This window comes from Chionomys nivalis, chromosome 16 (genome assembly GCF_950005125.1).
Source record: "Chionomys nivalis chromosome 16, mChiNiv1.1, whole genome shotgun sequence".
NCBI classification, from domain to species: domain Eukaryota; kingdom Metazoa; phylum Chordata; class Mammalia; order Rodentia; family Cricetidae; genus Chionomys; species Chionomys nivalis.
This window is the reverse complement of record NC_080101.1, coordinates 64,896,443-64,923,820: the sequence shown is the minus strand read 5'-3', so window position 1 is coordinate 64,923,820 and position 27,378 is coordinate 64,896,443. Positions and strand designations below refer to the sequence as shown.

The 27,378-nt window shown below is 38.8% G+C and overlaps 1 protein-coding gene across 3 annotated transcripts in view; it reads right to left on the bottom strand.

Annotated features, from left to right (window-relative positions):
- Nucleotides 1–19,644: 19,644 nt before the first annotated feature.
- Ca13 (carbonic anhydrase 13) overlaps nucleotides 19,645–27,378 on the bottom strand; it is a 34,281-nt gene continuing 26,547 nt past the window's right edge. For all 3 annotated transcript variants that reach the window (XM_057791168.1, XM_057791167.1, XM_057791169.1), the window contains one exon: nucleotides 19,645–21,684. In XM_057791168.1, the coding sequence (XP_057647151.1) occupies nucleotides 21,565–21,684 (120 nt within the window). In that variant the 3' untranslated portion in view covers nucleotides 19,645–21,564. The remainder of the gene's footprint in view (nucleotides 21,685–27,378) is intronic.

Below are 27,378 nucleotides of genomic sequence, written 5' to 3'. Positions count from 1 at the left end.
AAACTAAAGAAACAGAAAGAGACTTAGCAAACTGCCTATAGCCTTACTTTTTTTCTTACCAGTTTGTGTCACTGCTAAGTGCATAAATTGCACCAAGAGCACTGTTTCTATGTAGAGCCCTCCAGATTGGGTGCAGGGTCCACGATACAGCAGACATTCCTGTTCCCAGGGCCCCACCACTTTTTTTTTTATTAATTAATTTATTTAATTATTAAAGATTTCTGCCTCTTCCCCGCCACCACCTCCCATTCCCTCCCCCTCCCCCAATCAAGTCTTCCTTCCTCCTCAGCCCAAAGAGCAAGCAGGTTTCTCTGCCCTGTGGGAGGTCCAAGGACCACCCACCTCCATCCAGGTCTAGTAAGGTGAGCATCCAAACTACCTGGGCTCCCACAAAGCCATTACGTGCAATAGGATCAAGAACCCATTGCCATTGTTCTTCAGTTCTCAGTAGTCCTCATTGTCCATTATGTTCAGCGAGACCGGTTTTGTCCCATGCTTTTTCAGTCCCCGGCCAGCTGGCCTTGGTGAGTTCCCGATAGAACATCCCCATTGCCTCAGTGTGTGGGTGCACCCCTCGCAGTCCTGAGTTCCTTGCTCGTGCTCACTCTCCTTCTGCTCCTCCTTTGGATCGTGAGACTTCAGTCCAGTGCTCCAATGTTGGTCTCTGTCTCTGTCTTCTTTCATCGCCTGATGAAGGTTAATATTCAGAGAAGATCTTCACCAACCCCGCAACTGACAAAGGTCTGATATCCAAAATATACAAAGAACTCAAGAAATTAGACCGTAAAAGGTTAATCAATCCAATTATAAAATGGGGCACTGAGCTGAACAGAGACTTTTCAACAGAAGAAGTTCAAATGGCCAAAAGACACTTAAGATCGTGCTCAACTTCCTTAGCAATCAGGGAAATGCAAATCAAGACAACATTAAGATACCATCTTACACCGGTCAGAATGGCTAAAATCAAAAACACCAATGATAGCCTCTGCTGGAGAGGTTGTGGAGAAAGGCCCCACCACTTTTAATCCTTGCTAAAAGACAGGATTCCCTTCTCGCACCTCTTCCTGGATGCACACCGTGTTTCTATTGTAGGGTGTCTGTTCTCCTAAGTCAGGTGCCTAGTCACCTTCACAGTGGATATGCGATTTAAAGAAAACTTGAAAGATACATAAATTGACTTAAAATTTGATGAAGAAAAAAATCACTATTTTTATGTTACCTGACCTGCAGACAGTATGGATAGTAAGACATTTCATTTTGATCTGTCTTTTGTTTCTTTCATTCATAATTTCACTGATATCCCTTCCTACTCTAACATCAGGGGAGAATCCCTTGTTTCTTTTCTCTACCAGAAGCAGAGGTTTACAGTATCAGCATCTCCTTTAGCATTGATGGGTCAAATCAACAAATTGTGCCCTCTCAGCTGATGTCTAAGCATCTTGATCAAAACCTTGTGGCACTTAATTTGATACTCAAGGCATGCTCCCAGGCTTATATTCTTAAGAGATTAAACTCTGACACAGACTCCTTCTCAAAATTCTATCATCTGTTGAGATGCACTGAATGTCAGCAGTGTCACCTAGTATCAGTCTCTAAATGAATCTAGCAGCAGACTGTTCTTGGGACTCCTTGATTGGCAGCATGCACATGTGCACATATCACAGGTCTATCAAGCATCTCCAGCACAGTGGTGTTTGCCTTAAGAACTTCCCCTTCTGTAAGATGACAGGAAGTGCATGAATCACATCGATAACACTTAACATCTCCAGGCATCCTAGAAAGTGAGGCCTGGAGATGTTAAGAAATATGGTGGTGTTTGCTAGCCACTGGGTTTTACCCATTGTCCTTCTGGTTAGAATCAGTATGTCTGCCCTCCTGTTCCCTGCAAGCTCCATGGAACTGTGCTACACAGTCTGCTCCAATACTAAGTGAACCTAATAGGTGAGTCGGCAGCAGCTCTGTGACCTGACAGCCAAACACCACACTCCCAAGGACCACAATGTGGGAGAAAAACCAGGGGTCCCTCCCCAGCTCCCTCAGCTTTTCTCGCTGCCAGCAGGAAGTTTTCCTGCTATCCCTCAGCCCACCCCGCCCCAACCCAACTTGTTCACAGCCAGCTCCCTGGAACCCTGCTACACAGCTTGCTCGGTACTGAGAGGACCTAAGAGACAGCCACAGCAAGGATTGGACCAAGACGTCAAGATACTGCCGGCCTCATTTGAAGGAAGAAATGTGTAGGCACCAATGTAAGATTTCCTCCAACATCCTAAAAAGTAAGACAGTAACACCAGAACCCAGCGGACACACAACAGGAAGACTTGATCATCTTAACCCATGAGAAGTAGAAGAAAACAACTTTAAACGTAACCTTATGAAAATGATGAATACTTTTAAACAGGAAGTGAAAAACTACCTTAAAGAAATGGAAGAGAAGACAAACAAGAAGTTAGAAGAAATTAATAAATCCTTCAAAGATACCCAAGAAAACCAAGAAAAAGCAATCAAACAGGTGAAGGAAACAGTTCAAGACTTGAAGACTGAAATAGAGGTAATATGGAAAAGACAAACTGAGGGAATTCTGGAAATGGAAAATCTGGGTAAATGAACAGGAACTACAGAGACAAGTATAACCAACAGAATACAAGAGAGAAGAAAAAATCTCAGGGGCTGAAGGTACTATAGAGAAGATAGACTCATTGGTCAAAGAAAACATTAAATCCAACAAATTCTTAACAGAAGCATTCAGGAAATCGGGTACACCATGAAAAGACCAGACCTAAGAATGATAGGGGTAGAAGGAGAAGAACTCCAGCTCAAAGGCCCAGAAAATATATTCAATAAAAGTATAGAAGAAAACTTTCCCAACCTAAACAAAGATATCCCTATGAAGGTACACAAAGCTTACAGAACAACAAGTAGACTGGATAAAAAAAATCCCCTCGCCATATAATAATCAAAACATATAATATACAGAATAAAAAAAGAATATTGAGAGCTGCAAAGGAAAAAGTTCAAGGAACATATAAAGGTAAACCTATCAGAATTACACCTGACTTCTCAATGAAAACCATGAAAGGCAGAAGGTCCTGGAAAGACGTGATGCACACACTAAGAGACCATGGATGCAAGCCCAGACTACTGTACCCAGCAAAGCCTTCATACACCATTGATGGAGAAAACAAGATATCCAATGACAAAAACAGATTTAAACAATACATATTCACAAACCCAGCCTTACAGAAGGTACTAGAAAGAAAACCTCAGCCCAAGGAAACTAACTACACACACAATAACACAGATATCTGATAACCTTCCACCAGCATAACCTAAAGAAGAGAAACACACAAACATTACTTCAGAAAAATAACTGGAGTTAACAACCACTGGTCATTAGTATAGCTTAATATCAATGATCTCAATTCACCTATAAAAGGACACAAGTTAAGAGAATGGATATGAAAACAGGATCCAGCATTCTACTGTTTACAAGAAACACACCTCAACCTCAAAGACAGATATTACCTCAGAATAAAGGATTGGGAAGAGGTTTTTCAATCAAATGGACCTAAGAAACAAGTGGGTGTGGCTATACTAATATCTAACAAAATTAATTTCAAGCTAAAATCAATCAGAAGAGATAGAGAAGGACACTGAACAATTCATGAAGATGAAGTCTCAATCCTGTATATCTATGCCCCTAATACAAGAGTACCCACATATATAAAAGAAACATTACAAAAACATCAAACCCCACACACTAATAGTAGATTTCAACACTCCTCTTGCCAATGGACAGGTAAACCAGACAGAAACTTAACAGAGAAATAAGATAACAGATGTAATGAATCAAATTAACAGACATCTATATGACATTCCACCCAAACAAAAAGGAATATACCTTCTTCTCAGCACCTCATGGAACCTTCTCTAAAATTAATCACATACTTGGTAACAAAGCAAACATCTACAGATACAAAAAAAAAAAAATAGAGTAGCCCACTGTGTTTTATCAGATCACCATGGAGTAAAGATAGAATTCAACAATACTACTCCCAGAAAGCCTACAAACTCATGAAAACTGAACTACAGAACCACTCCTGGGTCAATGAGGAAAGAAAGAAAGAAATTAAAATCCTCCTTGAATTCGATGAAAATGAAGGCACAACATACCCAAACCTATGGGAAACTGTGAAAGCAGTGCTAAGAGGAAAGTTCATAGCACTAAGTGCCTACATAAAGAAAAGGAAGAAAGCTCACATTAGTGACATAACAGCACACCTGAAAACTCTAGGGAAAAAAAAAGAAGCAAATTCACCCAGTAGGAGTAGAAGACAGGAAATAATCAAACTGAGGGCCGACATCAACAAAATTGAAACACAGAAAACAGTACAAAGAATCAATGAAACAAAGAGCTGGTTCTTTGAGAAAATCAACAAGTTTGACAAACCCTCATCCAAACTAATCAAATGGCAGAGAGAGAACATCTAAATTAACAAAATCAGAAATGAAAAGGGAGACATAAAACAAACACTAAGGAAATTCAGAGAATTATTAGCTCCTACTACCAAAACCTGTGCTCCACAAAATTGGAAAATGTAAAAGAAATGGACAATTTTTTTAGATAGATAATGGTATCTACCAAAATTAAATCAAGACCAAATGAGCAATTTAAATAAACCTAAAAGCCATGAGGGGATAAAAACTGTCATCACAAACCTCCCAACAGCAACAAAAAAAAATGCCCAGGGCTGGATGGTTTTGGTACAGAATTCTACCAGAACTTTTAAGAAGAGCTAATAACTATACTCCCAAAGTGTTCCACATAATAGAAACAAAAGGGTCATTGCCAAACTCTTTCTATGATGTTACTATTACCCTGATACCAAAACCACACAAAGACTCAACCAAGAAAGAGAATTACAGACTATGAACATAGATTCAAATATTCTCAATTAAATACTGGCAAACCGAATCCAAGAACACATAAAAAAAAAACAAAAAAACCTCACCCATCTTGATCAAGTAGGCTTCATCCCAGAGATGCAGGGCTGGTTCAACATACAAAAATCTATCAATGTAATCCATCATATAAACTGAAAGAAAATCATATGATCATTTCATTAGATACTGAGAAAGTATTCGACAAAATTCAACAGCCTTTCATGATAAAGGTCTTGGAGAGATCAGGGATACAAGGAATATAATATAATAAATATAATATAATTATTATATATAATAAATCTAATATATTATATTGTTAAATATAATAAAAGCAATATACAGCAAGCCAACAGCTAGCATCAAATTACATGGAGAGAATCTCAAAGTGATTCCACTAGAATCAGGAACAAGACAAGGCTGTCTACTCTCTCCATATCTCTTCAACATAGTGCTTGAAGTTTTAGCAATAGCAATAAGACAACATACAGAGATCAAAAGATTCAAATTGGAAAGGAAGAAGTCAACTTTTGTTATTTGCAGATGATATACTAGTGTATATAAGTGACCACAAAAACTATACAGAGAACTCCTACAGCTTTGATAAATACCTTCAGTGATGTGGCAGGATATAAGATCAACTAAAAAATATCAGTAGTCCTCGCATACACAAAGGATTAAAGAAGCTGAGAGGGAACTCAGAAAAACATCACCTTTCACAATAGCCATAAATTACATAAACTATATTGGGGTAACACTAACCAAGGAAGTGAAATACCTATTTGACGAGAACTTTAAGTCTTTGAAGAAATTGAAGAAGATACCAGAAAATGGAAAGATCTCCCATGTTCTTGCATAGGAAGGATCAACATAGAAAAAATGTCAAATATACCAAAAACATCTGTTGATTCAATGCAAATCAAAATCTCAACACAATTCTTCACAGACCTTGAAAGAACAATAATCAACTTTGTAATTCTGTCTCTTTAAGGGACAAGCCATGCCCACTTCTTTCCTGCTTACAACCTCAGCTTTCTCTCTCCCAGTCCCTCTCTTGAAGAGGAAGCTTCTGCCTCTCTCCCCACTTCTCCCCTTCCCCCTTTTCTGTCTCTGTCTTTTTCTCTTCCCTCCTCTCTCTCTCTCTCTCTCTCTCCCTCCCTCCCTCCCTCCCTCCCTCCCTCTCTCTCTCTCTCTCTCTCTCTCTCTCTCTCTCTGTCTGTCTGTCTCTCTCACCTCCCCCTTATCGCCTTTTCCTTCCCCTCCATAACCCATCTAACAAATGTCCAATTTTATTCTGTATGGTGTGTTTATCCGTCTCTCTTGCCTGCCAGCTGTAGTCACATGGAGATCTGCCACGTGGTCTCATGCACCGTCCCTGCTTGGGACTGGCTACATTCAGGTCCCCATCAGTCCTGGAGACTGGCAGCATCTGTGCCTCCCACCCGCCACCTGCCCACACCACTTGCTGGGGACCTGCCACCAATGGCTGTGTACCAGCCACCTTGGTTTGTGGACCTGCCACGAGGTCTCGTCCCCACAGCAAGCTGCTGGGGACCCGCAGCAAATCCATTACAAACTTCATTTGAAAAAAACCCAGGATAGCCAAAGCCATCCTGAACAATAAAGGAACTGCCAGAGGCATTACCATCTTTGACATCAAGCTCTATTAGAGCTACAGTGATGAAAACAGCTTGATACTGGTATAAAAACAGAAAAGAGATGTTGGCCAATGGAATTGAATTGAAGACCTGGATATTAATCCACACACCTATGAATACCTGATTTTTGACAAAGAAGCTAAAATTATACAATGAAAAACAGAAAGCATCTTCAACAAATGGTGCTGGCATAACTGGATGCCAACATGTAGAAGAATGAAAATAGATCCATATCTATCACCATGCACAAAACTCAAGTCCAAATGGATTAAAGACCTCAATATAAATCCGACCACACTGAACCTATAAAGGAGAAAATGGGAAGTAGCCTTCAATGCATAGACACAGGAGACAGCTTCCTAAATATAACCCCAGTAGCACAGACAATACGAGCAACAATAAATAAATGGGACCTCTTGAAACTGAGAAGCTTCTTTATAACAAAGGACACAGTCAATAAGACAAAAAGGAAGCCTACTGAATGGGAAAAAATCTTCACCAACCCCATATCAGATAAAGGACTGTTCTACAATCATGATACAAAGAACTCAAGAAATTAGACATTAAAATTATAGATAACCCAATTAAAAAATTATTCTCAACAGAAGAATTTCAAATGGCCAAAAGATACTTAAGGACATGTTCAACTTCCTTAGCCATCAAGGTAATGCAAATCAAAACAGCTCTGAGATACCATCTTCTACTTGTCAGAATGGCTAGGATCAAAAACACTATGATAGCTTATGCTGCAGAGGATGTGGAATAAAGGGAACACCTATCCATTGCTGGTGGGAATGAAAACTTGTACAACCACTATGGAAATCAGTGTGGCGGTTTCTCAGAAAACTGGGAGGTGGGGAGGGGATTTGGATTGGTAGTTTTTTTTAAGTAATACAAAAAAGAATCAGTATTTCTGTCACAGACACTTATTAACTTTGTTTATAAATATTCAATCAGAGAACTGGAGATGCAACTTAGTGGTTAAGAGCATTGACTGATCTTGAAGAGGACTTCAGTTTAATTCCAAGAACCCACATAATGGCTCACAATCATCTGTAACTTCTTTTACAGGACTACAACACCCTCTTCTGTGTTCCAATAGCACCAGGCACACAGTGATACACAAACATATATGAAGGCAAAACACCCCTACACATTAAAACAAAAAGAAACTATTTACTTACTAAGTAAGAAAATAAATAAATTTTCAAAAGCTCCATCAATGGTGCTAATAGTTGACCTCAGGTGTCTCATTTGAGGGGAAGTTAGGTCAACTCAAAGGTCCCCCAAATCATGTGAAAGACATTTTTGGGTTCTTGGGGTTCTGTACTACACAATCATAATCAGGTTCCCAGAAAATGTGCGTGTTTGCTTTATCTAATTCTAGAAATGTCTTTTAAGGAAGAGTACTGTGTGGATGGATAGATGAGTGTGTAGATGGGGGACCCCGGGGGAACAGTGAAGCTTAGCAAGGGTAATTAAGAGTACAGTCTCTGAGTCTCTGAACTCTGACGGAGGAACTGTTGTCCTGAGCGAGAGAAAGGCAGGAGCTGAGAAAAGTGACGAGCATTAACTGTGCCTGCTGCCTTGAATGGACAGGAATGCAGCTTGGCAGACAGTAGAATGGTGGTGAGAGCAGCCCTTGTGAGAGCCAGAAAGAAGCCTTTGATAAATGAACCTTTGGCATTCACGGACAGAACTGCTTACAGGCCTTCAGCCCAGGGCTCAAAGATAAGTCTCATGCCCATTTGTAGAAAACTTGGGACACGATTATGAAGTAAGAGGGGTGTAGGTGATGGGTCCCCCTACATTAACATCACCCAAGGCTGCTCCCCTAATAACGCTCCCCACCCCACCCCCGCAGAGGCTGCTCAGGCTGTTTACTGTTGATAAATTCTTCTTCAACCTTCTCCTCCCTTCCTCCCTGGCAGCTGCAGAAACAGAGTCCAGAGGGAGCTGGACAGCACCCAGAGGAGTGAGCAGTATTAGAACAGGAGGCAAGCTGCTCCCTGGGGAGGTGGTGAGGAGATGCACCTGGGGGCAGAAGGAGGAGGGGGAGAAAGGAGAACGAAGAAATTATGACACTAAGTATGAGCTAACTGAGTTACTAATATGGATACATGAGACATTCCCTAGGGTTATTAGCAATAAAGAGGAAATAATGTCTTGAAGGGGCTAGTAATGTGAACTGACCAAGAGGTGAATTAGCCTTCCTCCCTTCTTTGTTAGCCAGTCGAGGCAGCCTGAGTTTATCAGTTTTATAAGCCAAAAGTGCCACCTTCTGGTCGAAATGAGGATGGAACATGGAGGTCCGTGTACTGTTCTTTTTTTCTTTTAAAGATATTTTCTTTTAAAGCTGATATTTTTTCTGTTAATGTTACCTTAATTGCATCTAGACTTCATTTTCTCATCTATATTCTCATTTTCTGCAAGAGTACTTTATCCCTCTCTCATCTTCTCCTGTGATCCCTTCTCGAAACATGTCTCTCATCATGATGTGGTTTTGATAGATATCGTGTCAGGAAATAATGTGTTTGTTATGTTGTAAAAAACATCCACAGCAGTTCAAAGTAATGAAAATAGTTTCTAAACTTATGTTAATGATTGCTGAAATAACAACTTAAACCTGTGGTATCTTTTAAGGTTCTTGAGGAAAGCTGTGCGCTTACTGTATTAGTAAAACTAAAGAGGTGGTGGTGACCTCACATACCAGCACTCGACTGGTAGGGGCTAGGAAAATCGTTAGAGAGTTCAAGGCCAAGCAAACAGATTTCAAACAATCATGAAAAACTGACATATATTTTTAGCTCTATATCCAGTCATCTATAGAAGAACAAAACTAACAGAAATTTAATTATACAACAATCTATATGCTATTTCAAATAACTATGAAACACTTTGAACTAAGAATCTGGTAATGTTTGTCATGTACTTTGGTTCTAGAACACTAGTTAAGAAAATAAAACCACTGGCCTGTTTAGAGACAGGAAGAACAGAAGAGCTAACACATGGGGAGCAGGCCCTGTATCTCACCTAGAGCTGACTCTGTTGGCAGGGGCACAAGTGAGTCAGCCCTGAAGATGTGAGAGCAGGAGAGCTTCACCCCCACCCTGACTGCCATGTGAAGGCATATGTGAGGGAAAGATGCCCCCACCCCTTGCCTTCTGTGCAAGGTGGGAGAGATGGCCTCAGAAACTTGACACTGAGAGAGCTGGTCTTGCCCCTCACCAACTGCAGCACTCGGGAGAGCGGGCCCTGCACCTCAGCTGAGCAAAACAGTAGAACTGTTCTTGGTCATGTGGGTATGGGTGTGAGAGCAGGAGAATTGGCCTCACGTCCTGCTGCCTGCTGTTTTGTGTGAACTAGCTGGGGCAGTGCCGGAGAGCTTGCCCTGGTATTGGCCAGTGAGGGAAACCTGGCAGGCTGATCAGCTTAGCTACCACCCAGGCCCAGAACCAGGACTATAAGTTGGTTCACCGCAACATCCACCTCATTTATAAACTGCTAGAACATGCGAAGGGGTCTGACTTGTGGCTCCAAAACTGCAGGATTGCCACGAAACAACAAGATATCCCAAAAGTATTCCCAGTGAGGATCCAGTGTTAATGGTGGAGCAGAAGCCAGAAGTCTTGAACCAGACCAGTGATTCATTGATGTAACTACTTACAACTAAGATGAACTAAAACATATACTATGTCACACTACAGCTTCCACCCAGGACTGCTCGTTTGTTTGTATTTTAAATTTTACTTTTTGGGGGGAGGGTTGCAAGGGCAGAGAGCGGGTATGAAGGGACAGGAAGATGATGGGGTTAGGATGCATGATGTGAAAGTCATAAAGAATCAATAAAAAGTTTTTTCTTAAATAGGAAGAGGAAGAAAAAGGAGTGAGAGAAGGAGCAGACAGACATTGAGACCGGGAGAAAGGAGAGGAGGAAGGGAAAATACTTAAATTATGATATTAATTTTATTGTATAATGAAAAATAAGAAAGTGGGGTAAGAAAAATGAAAGAAAAAGGCAAAAATATATCTTCAGGAGCAGGGTCCATGTCTGGGAAAAAGTCATTTGAGGAAGTAGCATTAGAAAGAATGAGAAACTGGTCTAGATGAGTTGTGTGGAGAAAAATGCTCCAAGGGAATAGGAAAAGGGACATTCTAAAAACAAGAAATGTTGATGAAGAAACACAGTGGATAGGGCTGGGGGGTGGGGGTGGATTCGAGGCAGATGGTGCTCCAATCATAAAGAATTCACCAAGTCATCATCAAGACTTTCTCTGGCAAGAAGTCACAGCATGGTGCTCCACAGTGTGAAGAACTTTGACCTGCTGGCTGCTGTGTGGAGACTCTGCAGCAGCAGCACATTAGGCAGCATCAATAGAGCTTGCTAAAGCAGTCTATACAGGTTTGAGAGAAAAGGGGGAAGAAGACTGTGAGACCTGAACAGCTGCTGCTGCTGCCCTTGCTGAGGAGGAGTTTGCCAGGAAAGCCAACATTTCCAGAGAGGAGCTAGGGGTACAGACATTATCAAAGATCCTGGGGGCCATCCCATAGGTAAGTGGGTATGTGTTCAAATTTCAAGGAAAAGAAATTAAAAAAAAATAGGTGTTACCTGCTTACATAAATAATACATAGAGTTGTGGCACTAGAGAAAGAAAAAAAGCCAGAGAATGAGAAGAGAGAGAGAGAGAGAGAGAGAGAGAGAGAGAGAGAGAGAGAGAGAGCAGGCTGGAAAGGAGTAGATAAGGAGCAACTAGAAGATCTATCTCAGATAACACATGAAGACACAGAAACACTTATATATCTATGAGGTATGTACAAGTCATTTAAGATCGTTTTCCTACAAAATGATGCCTTTGTAATAAACATTAACTAGCTATGAGGACTACTTCAAGAATTCTGAGATATTCAATATCAGTTTATTGAAATAGTTATTTCTGAGGATTACTTTGTGGCTTAACTTTTCAATCTCACTGAATTTTAGCAAGGGAACTCTTCTGGCAATGTACATGACAAGGAACTTTTGCCCAGATGGACATGTGATGAACCAACCTGATTCCATCCTAAAATCAGTAGCCATCTTGTTACAAGGTCAAAATAAGTTCATTTCTGTTTTCTATAAAATTTAAGTTTGCATGTCTGAGATTTTTAGCTGACTGTAACTTCAACCTTCCTGGAATTGGACTTGGTTCATACCTGAGTATGACCTACACTCACCCTGATAAGATAAAGTAGTCCGTAAAATAATTTTGAGATGCTCTGCCAAGTTTCTATGTAACCATAATTCCTCGGAAAACCCACGAGCAGTGCAGTTTGGGGTTTTTTGGGGGAAGGGGGGTTAGAAGAGGTGTTAGCTATATAAACCCCACTTTCTTCTATGTTCAGTGCTTTTCTTTCAAACCCCACTTTATGGAGACAGTCATGTCTGACAGAAAATAAAGCTTGCTTAATTTGACTGAAAAAAAAGGGGGTCTTTACTTCTTTCAGTGGGATTAACACATGAAGTGGATCTTCACAGAAAAAGAAAAAAGAAAAAAAAAGAGAGAGAGATTATATTCCTTTGCCTCATAACTGGTGAGGAAGCCTTAAGGAAAAGAATCACCAGGGCTCACACCTTGAATTCTTGTGGCTAGCAAGCAAATAGCTCTATGCATGTGCTTCTGTGTAGTGGCATGGCATTAGCAGAACCTTTCATTGTGAGGACAGAACCAATATAGTTTGTCATTTCTACTGAGAGCACATAAAAGCATCTACTTCTTAGTAAATAGAGTGGCAATGTATGCGAGGAAAGAAGTCTGAGTCTCAATGTGATGAGTGACAGAAAGATAAACATACACACTCTGCCTTAATAAAAGAACACTGTTAGGTACATGCACGGAGACCCCTTGGGACTAAGGCTGCAAGATTTTCATGGATCTAGAGATGTTGTATAACAACCATGAAATCCGTCTACAAAACTATTCATGTCTGTAAAATCTCCATTTAGTCACAGAATATGATGTGCTGGCTTCTGACTTTCACAGTGGTGTCTCTCATCTACATCCCACCTGGCTGAGAACAGAATGAACGTAGAGGAAGAAATGATGAATCTGGTTGTACAGAGACTTTTTAACCCACTAGTTCATTCTCTTTGAGATGGCTATTCTTGGTTGTCCTCCTGACTGTATTGTAAATTAACTGAAGTTTAGAAATGGAGGGCACACCTGAGAGAATTTTTGCTTAATTTGAAGTGGGTGTGTTCATTTCTGGTGTAGACCTTTAAGGTAAGAGGATACTTGCCTTTGACACTGATCTTGAGGCAGGAAGATACACTTTTAATCTGAACCACATCTTTGGCTGAAAGCTTATAGAAGGACATGGAAGATGGAAGCGTTTGCTCTTTGCCTGTTTGCCTCACCTTGCTTACAAGTCCATTCCTTCTATTAGAGTCTACTCTTCAGGATTCCAGCATCTTTATGTGGCATTTCCCTCTGTATGCTGTGAATACCATTGATTAATAAGGGAACTGCTTTGGGCCTTTAGCAGAGCTATAGGGAAACATAACTAGGTGGGAAAAACTAAACAGAATGCTAGGAGAAAGAAGGCAGAGTCAGAGAGAAAGCCATGCAGTCTGCCAGAAATAGACTCCCGGGACTTTACCTGGTAAGCCACAGCCTCGTGGCAAAACATCGTTTACTAGAAATGGATTAAACTAAAATGTAAGAGTTAGCCAGTAAGAAGTTAGAGCTAATGGGCCAAGCAGTGTTTTAAATAATATTGTTTCTGTGTATTTATTTTGGTTCTGGGTGGCTGGGACTAACAAGCAGCCCCCTGCAACAGCATCTACTGAAGACTAGCTGAGATATTCAGTGTCATGGAGTGAGCAACTTCTGGATTCTGAGACTTTCTATTCAAGTCATTGTCGTATTAGCCGAATAACAGCCTGTAAGTCATTATGATAAATCCTCCCTCTTTTAATCACTCTCGTATATATGCATATATGTGTACATACATATACGAGAGAGAGATTCATAATAAGTTCTGTTTCTCTAGAGAACGCTGACTAATGAACTCTAGTATTAGTTTTTTCACTCACTCAATAAATTGAATAAGCAATATTGTTTTCAATGCTTGAATACTATAATGAAACATCATGACCCAACTACACATAAGTGTAGCAATCATATATAAGAGTAAAATAGCATTAAGAATTAGACATTACTATTTATATTATGTATAAGAGTGGAACTAAGAAATTTTCCATAAGTAAAAATGACCTTCAAATTTGAAAACTTTGAGTGGATGTGTTCAAGTGTACAATTAAATTAAGGAAGTGTCAATTAAGGGAAGTTGATTGTGAAAAGTATTGTTAATGATTAAGAAGCTTACAAGGGTGGAAACAAGCTGTTTTTTTTGGAGAGCTCAGATTCTATCAATCAATCAACACTTTGTTGTCTACCTTGAAGAAGCAGTATTAGATTTTTCATTTCTAAGAAAATATTTGGATATCCATAGTTTGACAGCTGCTGTCAGAAATAATGCTTCATGAGGGGAAAAAAAGTAGTTCATCTACCAACTCAGTTCACCAAGGCTTTCTCTAAAGATAGTTGCTGTGCTTCAGAACATAGGAGTTCTTCATGTAAATGCCACACTTGTGTCACACTGACAGTTCAAAAATGATTAGTCACAGCTTGAGATTTCAATTTCGTTTTTACTCCAGAAAAACAGAATGATGAATTTCTTGAAAAGCACATTGGGGAAGGAAAGGCTGAGTCACTGAAAGTGACCATCGGTTTACTAAAAGGGGAAATGGATTGTGTAATGGTTGCCAAGGTTCAGAAAAGTAAATTCTCACTTGCTGTGGGATAATGCTCTTGTACACTGTAAAGATTTGTCACTCACATTAGTTTAATAAAACACTGATTGGCCAGTAGCCAGGGAAAAAGTATTCGTGGGGCACCCAGATTAGGAGAATTATGAGACAAGGAAAGGCAGAGATACAGTCAGATGCAGAGGAGCCAAGATGAGAATGCTGAACTGAGAAAATGTACAAGCCACATGGATAAACATAAACAAGAATTATGGGTTAATTTGTTGTAAGAGGTAGTTAATAATAAGCCTGAGCTAATAGGACAAATAGTTTATAATTAATATAAGCTTCTATATATTTCTTTGGGACTACATAGCTGCAGGATTGGGCAGGACAGATACTTCCTCACTGATGGTGTTTCCAAGAAATGGATGGAAGGCAGGGACATCTCTTGGTCTGTTGCATTCTTTTCTGTAATAATGGGACCTACATGGAATGATGTCTTGACAGGGAAAGAGCAGTGGCAGGTATGCCAAGCTCAGAGAAAGTTTGGAGATATCACGCAGACTCATCTTCATCAGCAAGACCCAGTATCAGCTTATGTGAAGAATGGAAAAACCAAAAACAACAAACAAACAGAAACAAACCAGATATTTTTAAGTTTTAACAAAGTTGTGAAGAATTTTTTTACAAAGAAGACTAACTACTGATGGCTTCTGTGAATCCTGCTCAGATGTAGCCTTGATAACTTCTGTCCCAGCTTCTTGGAAGCCAATTTTGACCTTTAAAATATATCTCAATTAGTAGCTCGAAAATATGCAGTAAGGCAATTTAATTTTCATGGTCACTTTAAAAATTTTGGTTACAGTAGTAGTTATTGAATTTAGTCTTCACACTATCTTGATTATTATGGCAGCCATAAAACATTTTGCTTTTAGTAAATAAAAAGTTTTTCCTTTTGCAGTTTGGATCCTTTTTGAGAAAACTTGTTTAGAATGCATGTATGTATCGATTTTAATAATTGCAGCATGTTGGGGTTAGGATGTCTATTTCCTCTCTTTCCCGCAGATTTTAATTTTCCAATCTAGTCGGTAAATTCATAGAACAATAAAAACTGTTTGTGTTAGTTGATTTTTTCAGAAAATATTTAGTAAACAAACTTAGGAAGTAGATTCCTAGAAATATCTTCTTATTTATCAAGGAACTAATTATTTCCTCAAGAAAAATACAAAAACTGGGGCTTTGAATTATTATTGCCTCTGTAAAGTTGTAAGAAAGGGCAGACATAGTGTCTGCTTCTGAAGTTTGGTTTAGGGATCAGAATTGTGCTTCTTTATGACTTACTCTGTGGGCAAACGTCACAGTAATGATTTGTGTTCTTTATGCTCTATTACATAATGGTGTTAAATCACTGTTGAATTTATTGTGTTTGTTTGCTTGTCTAATTATGTATATGGATGTTTGGTCTATAAATATGTTTGTGCACCAAATGCATGCTTGGGAGGTGAGCACAGGAGCCAGAATGTCTAATCCCTGGTACTGGATAATATAATCAATATAAGCCACCCTGTGGGTGTTGAAGTTGAACCCAGGTCATTTTGAAGAACGACCAGTGCTCTTAACAGCCTCTGAACCACTTACCCAACTCCTGTTAAACTAATCTTAACACCTACCTATAGAACCTTGGAATGCATGTACATTTTAATAACATTTTAATATTATTTCTCGTATATAATGTATTATATTATATTATTATATTATAATATAATAGTATTTCATGATTCAGGGCTTCGTATTCTTAGGTAAATACAGAGATAGAATAAATTAGAAAAGGCACTCAAATGTTTACATTTATCATTTGTATTTTATTTTCTGAAAATCTTCATAGTTATCCATTTAGAGTAAGGTAAATATTATTTCACTTTGGTCATAAAGATAATAAACATAACATAAAAAGGAGCACCTGGTGTTTTGAGACTGACTTTATACTGGTGAATAATAATATACAAAAGTGTTTGTTTCTGCAGTTCTGATTTATACTGAGAAATCAGCATTCTTAGCCAACATTTCTTTAACTAGAAGCACACATATCAAACAATAAAATACAAAACAATATTTTGTCATTATTGTAATGTTGACTTGATAGCCTGCTTTCAGAGGATGCTCCCAGAGGTCAGCAAACAACTCAAACTGCTGGTCCGTGGCACTTTCCTCATTGTCCAGAGGGTAGTAGATCAGTGGCCTAGGCGGGAGCAAAGCTTTCTTTTGGAGTGATTTCATAATCACCAAGACAGACAGCAAATAGCTTCTGTTCTCAGTGGAATAATCTGGAGCACCTGGTATTTCATGGGTAGGAGGTGGATACACTGCAAACTGTGCTAGGCTTGCACCTAATCCAAGCATTTATTTTCATCCATGTGTTCATTCACTGGTAGTCAACAAATACTTGTTTCCTTCCTTACATCCCTCCCTGCTTCTCTTCCTTCCATCTTCCTCTCCTTCTCATCCTATCTCTTTCCGCTCCTCCTTTCTCTTACCCTTCTTCCTTCCCTGCCACATTCTCCCTAAAAACTCCTTATGTAGGCCAGGCTGTCTTCAAACATGCAATGGTTCTCTGCCTCAGCTTCTTGCTTGTTGGAATTACACTGGTGATTTTTTGAGTGATATATCCATAGACTACGGTGGTTAGCAATCTATGATGTTCACTGAATAAGTTCAAAGGCAGCTAAGAAAGAGTAGGATAAGATTAGACAGACATCTTTTCTCCTGAGCTGTGTCTTCCCTTGGTTTTGGTGATTTGGTTCAGCATTGAGAAGGAAAATTTAGGCCAGACACGTTTTAATATTTGTGGACATAGCATCTGTCCTTTGGCACTAGTTTGGTTCACAGAGTGGGGAATGGTTGTACAATGACGGCTAACTGAACTCCCAAGAGTGTAGTTAGACTGTGGCTTGGACTTGGCCTTTGCTTGGCCATTACATAAGCCAGATTAATGTCTAATTTTTTAAAAAAATTAATATATTTATTTTTATTTTATGTATATAAATATTTTGTTTACATGTATCTGTGAACTGCATATTTGCCTTGTAACCCAGAATTCAGAATAAGGCATCAGCTCTCCTGGAACTGGAATAACAGGTGGTTGTGAACAACCGTAAAATTGCTGGGAACTGAACCCAGGTCCTCTGCAAGAGCTACAAGTGCTCTTATACACTGAGCATCCTCTCCAGGCCCAACCTCTGGATTTTTCTTTCTTTTATTGTGTGAGTCAGAAAACACCACCATTAGTCTAGTTACTTTGAAATTTCCATCAATCTCAAAATAATCTTGATATGTGTCCATACTCCTATGTACCAGTTTTAAAAGTCTCAAGGGAAGAAAATGAATGATTCAAAATTCATTCTACCTGAAAACTTTTCTGACTGTTAACTTTTCCAGTCTTAGATCCATCTTCTCCACATTGTCACGATACTCCATAAGTACACCAAATTAAGAAACTTACTATCTTATATTGATCATATCTGTCCTTAGAGTTTGGAAGATCTGAACTGTCTAAGAGCAGGAATCACCTCTCAGTCATCTTTATATCTAGCACAGTAATTAGTACATAAGACATTCAGTAGAGTTGTTGTTGAATTTCCAGTGGGTGTTAGGTATGTGACAAAGTCTTCAACCTCTGCAGATTTCCAATCTGACATAAAAAAGGACCACCTCAACAGGTGCCACCACTGGGGAAATCTAAAGTGCTTTCCATATTTCTGTGCCTCAAACTGGATTCCAGAGAGGAGCTGGACCTCTCAATAAATAAAGAAAGAGGTTTATGTGGTACAAAGGTCTTGTACCCTGTAAAGATTTGTCACTTATATTGATTTAATAAAATACTGATTGGCCAGTATATAGGTAGGAAGTATAGGCAGGGTCACCAGAGCAGGAGAATTCTGGGAAGAGGAAAGGCTCAATCTACAGCCATCACTCAGATGCAGAGAACACAAGATGAGAATGCCTCGCTGATAAAGGTACCAATCCATGTGGCTATCACACACAAGAATTATGGGTTAATGAAAGAAGAGTTAATTAATAAGAAGCCTGAGCTAATAGGCCAACCAGTTTATTATTAATGTAGGTGTCTGCGTATTTCCTTGGGACTGAACAGCTGTAGGACCAGGAGGGAATGAAACCTCTGTCAACAGAAGGTTGTGGTTAGAAGGAAGATAGTAACGATGAGGATGGTCTTCAAGCCTACCTAACTTCATGTGTGGCCATTGCTCTTAGACTACCACAGGGAACACTGACTTCCAGTAGGAAATGTGGAGGTTTACTGATCTTAGTAATCTCGTTTTTCTCCCATGCTGTGGTTTTGTTTGTTTGGATTTGCTTTTGCACTTTCCATCAATTTTGTCATTAATTCCAATCATTATCATGTTATATTTGAAATAATGAGTAATGTGTGCATTTCTGTGGGGAAACGGTCATCATGTCATATTGTTTCAATGCTAAGTTATTATGTATGTATAGCTGAGGCCCGCAGTGGCTCCCTATGCCTCCAACTACTTCCATCACCAGTCAACCACAGATGATTAGAATTGAGGGCATAAAGGTAGTTATTTCCATAGGTCCTCATCAAAACACAAGCCTTCATTGACTTTTTCTAATAAGTCACGCCTTCCATCAGAACCTTAGGGCTGAGTCCTTCTGAATTCAGGAAGACATATACTCCCCAAGACTTTCTTTGACTCCCCTGCTGTGAGCACAGTCTCTACTCAGAATAACTTGTACTAAAAACAAACTCCTGAAAAAGAATGTTTAATAAACCCACACATTCCTACTGAGTGATTTGCTCTAATGGGAGCACAGCAAGGAAATATGAGGCTCTGTCAGGAAGAGTTCTCTCAACCCACAACAGGAGTGGAGGATTCCTTGTTAGTATAATTCCTCTTCAGGGAGTCAAAGGGAGTTACCAGCCACTCCAGAGAAATATCCATTTAATTCAATACAATGAAGAGTATTTTATGTTGATCAACATTGAGGATTTTGTGTTCTTCCTTTGCATTGCAAAGAATGAGGTTATCACTGTGCATACACTGAAACTGTAAGGACTTGGGATAACGTCTTACTTTTAAAACATTTCAGGGGACATGGTTTTGTTTTGCTTTGCATTGTGTTTGAAATGTTTTTGTAATTTGAGATTATTTCCTTTTATAAGTAGTTTAAAATATACAATCCAGTTCCATCTGTTGCATATACAAAGCCTTGCTGCTGACAAGTGTTTTTCTTGTTTTCTTTATTAAAGTTGATTCAAATTAAATTATAACACAAAATTCTTAACAAGCAAAAATAGTTGATGTGGGAAACAAGGGATCCACATGACTAACTTGCAATTCTATTGAAAGAGCCTACTATGACAATTTGAAAGCAGCAACCATCTACCTCCAAGAGATATACAGAAGCAGATGATCTCCAAGGAAACCAGTGCTATGTGGTTAGTTTTAGCCCACTGTGGTGAAATGTACATCACAGAGCAAACACCATGCTGCAGTGTAAATATGACTCTTGGATGCCATTGGAGCTCCCACCTTCACACTCTAAAACATGATAAAACAGACTCTTTCTCTGACAGAACTCTCCCCAGCATGTGTTTCTCAACTAAAGAAACATCTTCCCACCCAACCCTGGTACTATTAGGGCATAGGACTATAAAGAGTGGAGTAATAAATATTACCTTTAAAAAACTTTCAAGAGGTATCCTATTTTAATTGTTAATTTATTTGGCTGTATTTATCTCAGGTAGATTGACAGCTACCAAATTATCAAAAATCTTATAACTGTGAAACTCATTAAATATGTACGACAGATGGGTCTTCCTTAAATTCTTAAGTTGGACCCTGAAAGGGAAAAACAATGGCTGAGGTGTCCAGTCTAATCTTCAGGCTCTTGTCTTATATGACAGTAGATTCCATCATAGAATTTTCTCAAAATGAAGTTATTCTCCCAAGAAGAATACAAAGAACATTTTCAAAAATTAGCTTTATATTTAGAAGATGAGAGAGATCTGAAAAAAATCATTGAAATTAAGAAACCCAGCAACATTTTCTCAGAAAATAGCAAAAGTGTAACAAATATTCAAGTCTTAACTATGATTATTGAACTAATGATAGAGTCACTTCATAATGGAAAAGAAAAAAAAACATGGTACCCATCCCCTTCACCAAATACAAACAGAAACCTCTCCAGATAGAACAGGTTAAAATTATTACCAAATGGCATCTTATTCAATCATTAAGAGACTTAGTAACAAATGAGAAATGAGCTTTGCTAGAAAAATGCATTGGATGGCTTTGGCATCTATGTGAAAATCGGTTTGTTTTTTCACCACTGACAGAAAAAACAATGGATATAAGATATCTCCCTGCTCTGTTACAACACAGGGCAAATATATGGAACCTGTTCGCCAGCTCAGGGCAGTTCTGTTGCAGCGGTATTGTGTAACCTGACAATCTGAACCAGTTACTGCCATGAGGCAGCCAACACTACCACACAATATGTCAGTCATCACCCCAATGGCCATTAACATTCTTAGGTGGATGAATTGTATGAAACAATGTTTTAAATAGTTGTTTATATCCTGAAGAATTCCTCACTAAAACTGTAGGATTTACTTTGATCAAAAAAAGTAAATACATTATTCTATCTTAATTCCTGTGTGTCTCGTGTAGTATACTTTATCACAGTACATACAATGAGAGCTTGAGAAAAACACATTAAAGAAAATATATAGTCTTGATTAATAAGAAAAATATAAAAACCATAAGAACTGATTGCTTTGGAATTATACCATTTTCAAAGTGAATTTAAAGTTTTTAGCGAACACTTTTAAAATGTGGTAGAATCAGCTAAAGGCCACAACAAACTTTTAGTACATCTGAGATTTGTAAGGCTGACCATATGGACATGAAGGCTGAAGCAGGTGAACTGTGTGATATCAATATACACCAAACAATATTTACCAATTGGATATGTGTTAGTGTAAATCTAGGAGTAATGAGCTAAGTTAGTTCAGCTCCAGTTTTCTCAGTGGTGCCAAAGCCACTGGGAAAGTGGAACCCCTAAACTTAAAAGTCTAGAAAAGTTGTTAGTAGGAAAGACTGAGTTCTGTTCTGTTTGCCGCATCCATGCTTCTGTCTGTTAGTAAAAAGATGCTCTCACTCTGCGGCCCTTCAAGGGCTGTGGTGGACGATGATTGCTCAACAGAAAAGCTGCTGTCTCGCCCTCGGCTGAACACAAGAGGCTACGGAATCTGGCCAGCTGTTGAAAATTAGAGCAGAATTAATTTCACCATAGAAAGTCAGACTGAACTTAATGAGCTGTGTGGAAAAGATAAAAGAGTTATAATCTGTCCTCTACCAGCATCTAAAAATATTGCAAAGCTAAATTTCTAAGTTGCATGTTACAGATCATGAAGAATTGTTCTGCTAGGTTCCCTTCACTACATAAACAATGATAGATCTGAAATTAAGAATATAACATTCTTTTTTTTTTTTTTTTTTGGTTTTTCGAGATAGGGTTTCTCTGTGGCTTTGGAGCCTGTCCTGGAACTAGCTCTTGTAGACCAGGCTGGTCTCGAACTCACAGAGATCCGCCTACCTCTGCCTCCCAAGTGCTGGGATTAAAGGCGTGCGCCACCACCGCCCGGCAGAATATAACATTCTTTACTTGAGGATACAAGCTGTAAAAGTAGGAAGTGCTCTAAATAGTACAGACTGATATTCACAGAACAATTTTCCATATGACCCCTTTCTACTCTCTAATACACACCTGGCATATTTTATTACAAAAATATGCTCAAACATACCTGATGTTTAAAATCTGTTTTTCCATATAATACATACTATAAATATTTTTGCATATCAATAAACATAATTTTACATAGTACTTGTAATTGTTTCAGAGCTCTATATACATTGCCTGTTATAAATGTGATACGAAATTCCAATAATCTGGGGAAGTTTAATATTGTTTACTACGATTTTGCAAAAGTCTACAGTGATAAAATAAAGACTGGATAAATTACCTGAGTAATCCTAACCTCATGCTCTACAAAAAGAACTGCTTATTAGAATAAGGTTCGCCGTTTGTTTTGATTTTTGCTGTATTTTGATGAAGACAATTTGGTAAACTGTAAGACTGAGAGCCTTTATTCTCTATGCAGTTTTAGTCCCTTGATCTCAGAGCCACATCAGTTAGGCTTCCATCCCATTCATTTCCTGTACAGTATCAACCAGGAGGAAAGAGGAGGAGAAAGAAACTCTCACCATTAACACAGTAGCTTATATATAAGCATGGCCTGTAGATACAGGATCACTCATTTAGAAGCAGATCTTTATCTTCACAAATGATATTCCAGCATGTCTTTTTAAGGAGTCCAGACATGGGAATAAAGATATAAATTATTGCAACTTATGAATAGTCATTTATGTTAGAGTGGGTCATTCTAGTTGAAAACAGGTAAGACTTATGAGAAAGAATCGCTAATGAAATTCAGTAACAGAAGCTAATCATAACTCCAGTCATAACTCCTAGTCATAACTCCAGTCAAAGTGATGGTGTTGGGAATGCAGTTCAACCTCAAAACAGTGATGAATGAGCCTTCTAGGACAATGCACCTCCCTAGTGACATCACTGATTGCTTAGAAGACCTGTCTTTGTCTTTGCTTTACACACACGCATACACACACACACACACACACACACACACACATACCAATTCATCTAAAAGCTTGTTAATGAATCCCTACCTCTTCATCCTTTTAACCTCATCAGTATAGAATTGCATAGAATTGTTATGGTAGAACTTTCTTCTGCCAGCTTGTTCATTTGCTGAGAGTCCTACGCCTGTCTCAGTACTCTCTTCATCACCATCATCATGTTTCTGAGAACATGCTTGCCTGGCCTGGCCTAGGCTTAGGATGATTTCTGCAAGACACATTATGGCCCGTGTTGAGAATTCATGTGTGTGCTATTTCATATGCTTACACCCTTTTTAAACTCACTCTGAAGTATGTTAAACCGTTGACTTTTGACACCTCACCCCCCCCCCAAAAAAGTACCCACAGTATTTGAACAAATCTTTTTAGCCCAGCTATGTAGACCTGGCAAGCCCTGCTGAGGTTAGCTTCTTTTGGTTTCATGAACTAGCTGGCTAGCTCAGATATCTTATCCCCTCATGTAGGCACAGGCCCATTCTGGCAGGAAACTTGCTCCTTTTTCACTATACTGACTCAGCACCCACCCATTCTTGGCAGATACATCTCCACACAGCCTGGAGGCTGAGGTAGGTATGACCCGCTTTGCTGGTTTCCTGGGCTTGACTACTAAGGTCTTCGTTTCCATGAGTAGCAACCTCGGCAAGATGAAATCCTTTTTTGCAAAGTCCTCTACATTTATGCCATAGTTGTGCTCAGCCACCTTTAAGAACTCTCTGCTGCCTGCCAAAGGTGAGTAATAATGAAAATAACCTCCTTTCTGGAACATGGAGATTCAGACAAAATGCTAAGTGCTTTACATTACATTGTTTCATTGAATCTCCCAAATAACTTATCAACAATGTCCTGTTACCCCACCTCAGTAATGACAATCTCAAGAGGAACCAGAATGTTTTAACAAATATCAACTAAATTTATCAACTAAATCATGAACTATCACAAAAGTAAATTGCATTAATTTTTTAAAAAAATTTAATTTAATCTTCTTTCATTTAGTTTTTATCATGGAAACATTAATAAAGTAGCAGGAATGTTTCACCCACCAACATATGCTCGGTTCACAATCCACACTCCTACCCGGTCTCTTTTTGCTTAATCCAGATGAATTGAATGAAGTTTGAAATTTATGCCCTGGCAATGCTGAAGCATGCATGGGCAGTCCATATATGGTGATTCTGTTGATCAGTCATCCTCATCAACTTAGACCATGAAACCCAATATGGATAAATTCAATCCAGATAACTTTGAGGCAAATTCTGAACATTGATTCATTTCAGTCTAAACATTTCAGAATGTGCTTCTCTTAGAAGCTCACTTTAAACACTTTAATAGGCACACAGTGTACACTTTTCAGCATCATTTCTGAGTCTTAAACTATAGCCACCCGACTAACCTTTCTAGATCTTTACAGATCTACATCTGCAGGTACCATGCAAAGTCACTTTTGTGACGGTGATCTCAGAACACCTAAATAACAAGACTAGGGTGATTCCAAAAAATTCAGACTTGACTAGAACACATACATACAGTAAACCAAAAATAATTTTTTAAAACTTGAACATAGCGGACAATGAGGGCAGCTGAGAGGTCAAGAACAATGGCACTGGGTTTTGATCCTACTGCATGTACTGGCTTTGTGGGAGCCTAGGCTGTTTGGATGCTCACCTTACTAGACCTGGAAGGAGGTGGGAGGTCCTTGGACTTCCCACAGGGCAGGGAACCCTGACTGCTCTTGGGGCTGCTGAGGGAGGGGGAGTTGACTGGGGGAGGGGAGGGAAATGGGAGGCGGTGGCGGGGAGGAGGCAGAAATCTTTAATAAATTAATTAATTAATTATTTTTGCTGAGTAATTCTTTAAATCAATAATATATTTGTCTATAAAAATACTGAGCAACTGAACTCTTTTACATTTTTATAAGCTTTGTATTTTAGGAAAAATTTAGATTTACATAACTACTACAAAGAGACTATAAACATTTTCCACATATCCCAGACTCAACTTTGCTATTAATTATGTATTACATTCTATGGTTCACTTTCTATAGCTATTGTTCTGACAACAGCATGGCATCATTGATGAGAATCTTCTGTACTCAGACAGCCTTTGGTTTTGTCAAATAATGACTTTTATTTACTTTCTTCCATTTCTTTCAGCACTGGGTATTGAATGTAAGGTCTTTCAGGACACTAGACAAGAACTCTGTCACAAAGCCAAATCCACAGGCACTGTTTTGAAATTTCTTGTTAGTTTCTCAGTCTCCTTTTGCTTTTAACAACCTTGACATTTTGGAAGGAGTCCTAATTAAGTAGCTTATGTAATGGCCCCTAATAGGGCTGTCTTAGAATTTGCTTTCCTTATGAATAAGTTGAACTGGATTTTAAAAATATCTTTTCCTTCATTCCTTAAATCTTAATAGTAATTCAAATGGTCATTAAATGTCTCCTTCCAGCTGGTAAAGATTAAAATATCTAATAGTGTTTTAGCTGTAGTTATTTTAAGTTAATGTTTTGAAGGAAACTGCCAATTCATGCACGCTCTAAAATGAAGCTATTCTTTCACATACTATCATCTATGAAAAGTCACATTAACAATTTTAGCTCAATGAACCTCAAACATAATACTGCAGTGAGTCCACAGTTGAGGCAGTTATAATATGCAACTTTGTAGGGAGTAACTTTTAGTAAGGTTCATTTTATTCTGACTAAATAATTAAATTAAAGATTTTTATAATGTTCTTGTCTAAATCACTTATGGTTTGAAGAAAACAACAATAATAGAAAGTTAATTTCCAAGTGTCTTTAAAGAATAAAGATGTTCTTGAACTATGAAGCGAAACATTATCCACCTGCCATTAGCCATTTTGAAGTTATAATACTTAACTAAGTTTTTCAAGTGTAGTAAATGACTAAAAGCAACTTAGCAAGTGAAAGGAAGAAAAGTAACCCATTTATAAGGCCACTGACTCAGAAGCGGGTCTTTTTTTTTCATTAGATGATGAACAAAATTCATAGGACTCCTGGATTGTTAATGTTTATTTACTTGTTAGTTTAATGTATACGAGTGCTTTGTGTGCATGTATATGTATGCATCACTTTCATGCCTGGATTTTAGCCAAACTTTCATGAAGTATTTTAATAACTATACACTAAGTCGTTTCTTGTCTGTAACCCTAAATACAAAGGCAATAAGGGAAAACACTCAATACAATCTCAGTGCTCACCCCCAAGAGAGAACTTGGCCTAAGATGACCTTGGAAAGCTAAACCAGACTTAACCTGATGGAGTCAAGCTGGAGAACACATAGCCAGGCAGACACACAGGCCTAAAGCAGAAAGGCATACTAACTCACTGCAAAAATAACTGTACCTACTGCTGCAATGCCTAACTTAAAAGAGCTAAACAGATCTCCGACGAAAGATTTTGTCTGAGAAACATAACGTTGAGGAACATATTTCTGAGGACTTAGGACATCCTGAGACTCCCGACCTTGTGACCTACTCTGAGGGTAAGGAGGGACTGAAGCACGAGCGATGCCCTTACTTTGAAAGATAAATAGAACAATACAAAGAAATGCCTGAGTAAATGCTTTACCAAGGAGGGTACAGATAAGAGCTACCTCTTAGTAATGTTCCCTCAGGCAGCCCCACAAAAGTTCTGTCAACAAAAGCCAAAATTCGACTGCCATTACCACAGTGGAAACGCATGACAGGAGAGCCGCCTCCTGAAGGGTAAGTATATGGCATTTCCTTTGCTTGAAGACATCGGGCATACATGTGTCTCAGGGGGCCCGGGATGATTCCGATCTCAGTGTTCACTTCTAAAACTGTGGGAGCAGTAGTCTAGGAACTGAGGAGAGAGGAGAGGGTAGCCTTTCTTGAGGTGTCTCTGTACTAACTGTCCTCTCTGTCTGAGATGGTTTCTATGTCAACTGAAACAAACAAACAAAGAAACAAACAAAACTAACAAAAGCAAATAAACAAGCCTTCAAAATTATGTTTCACACTCAATCAGGCTTAAAGCCAGTGGCTCTCAACCTTTGACCCTTTAATACAGTTCCTTTTGTTGAGTTGACCCCCAACCTTAAAATTATTTTTGTTGCTATTTTAAAACTATACTTTTGTTCCTGTTTTGACTAGTAATGTAAATATTGGATATATGACCACAGGTTAAGAAGTGCTTAAAGTTTAAGAACATAATATTTCTGAGCAGTGACTAAAGACTTACACAAAAGGTCAATT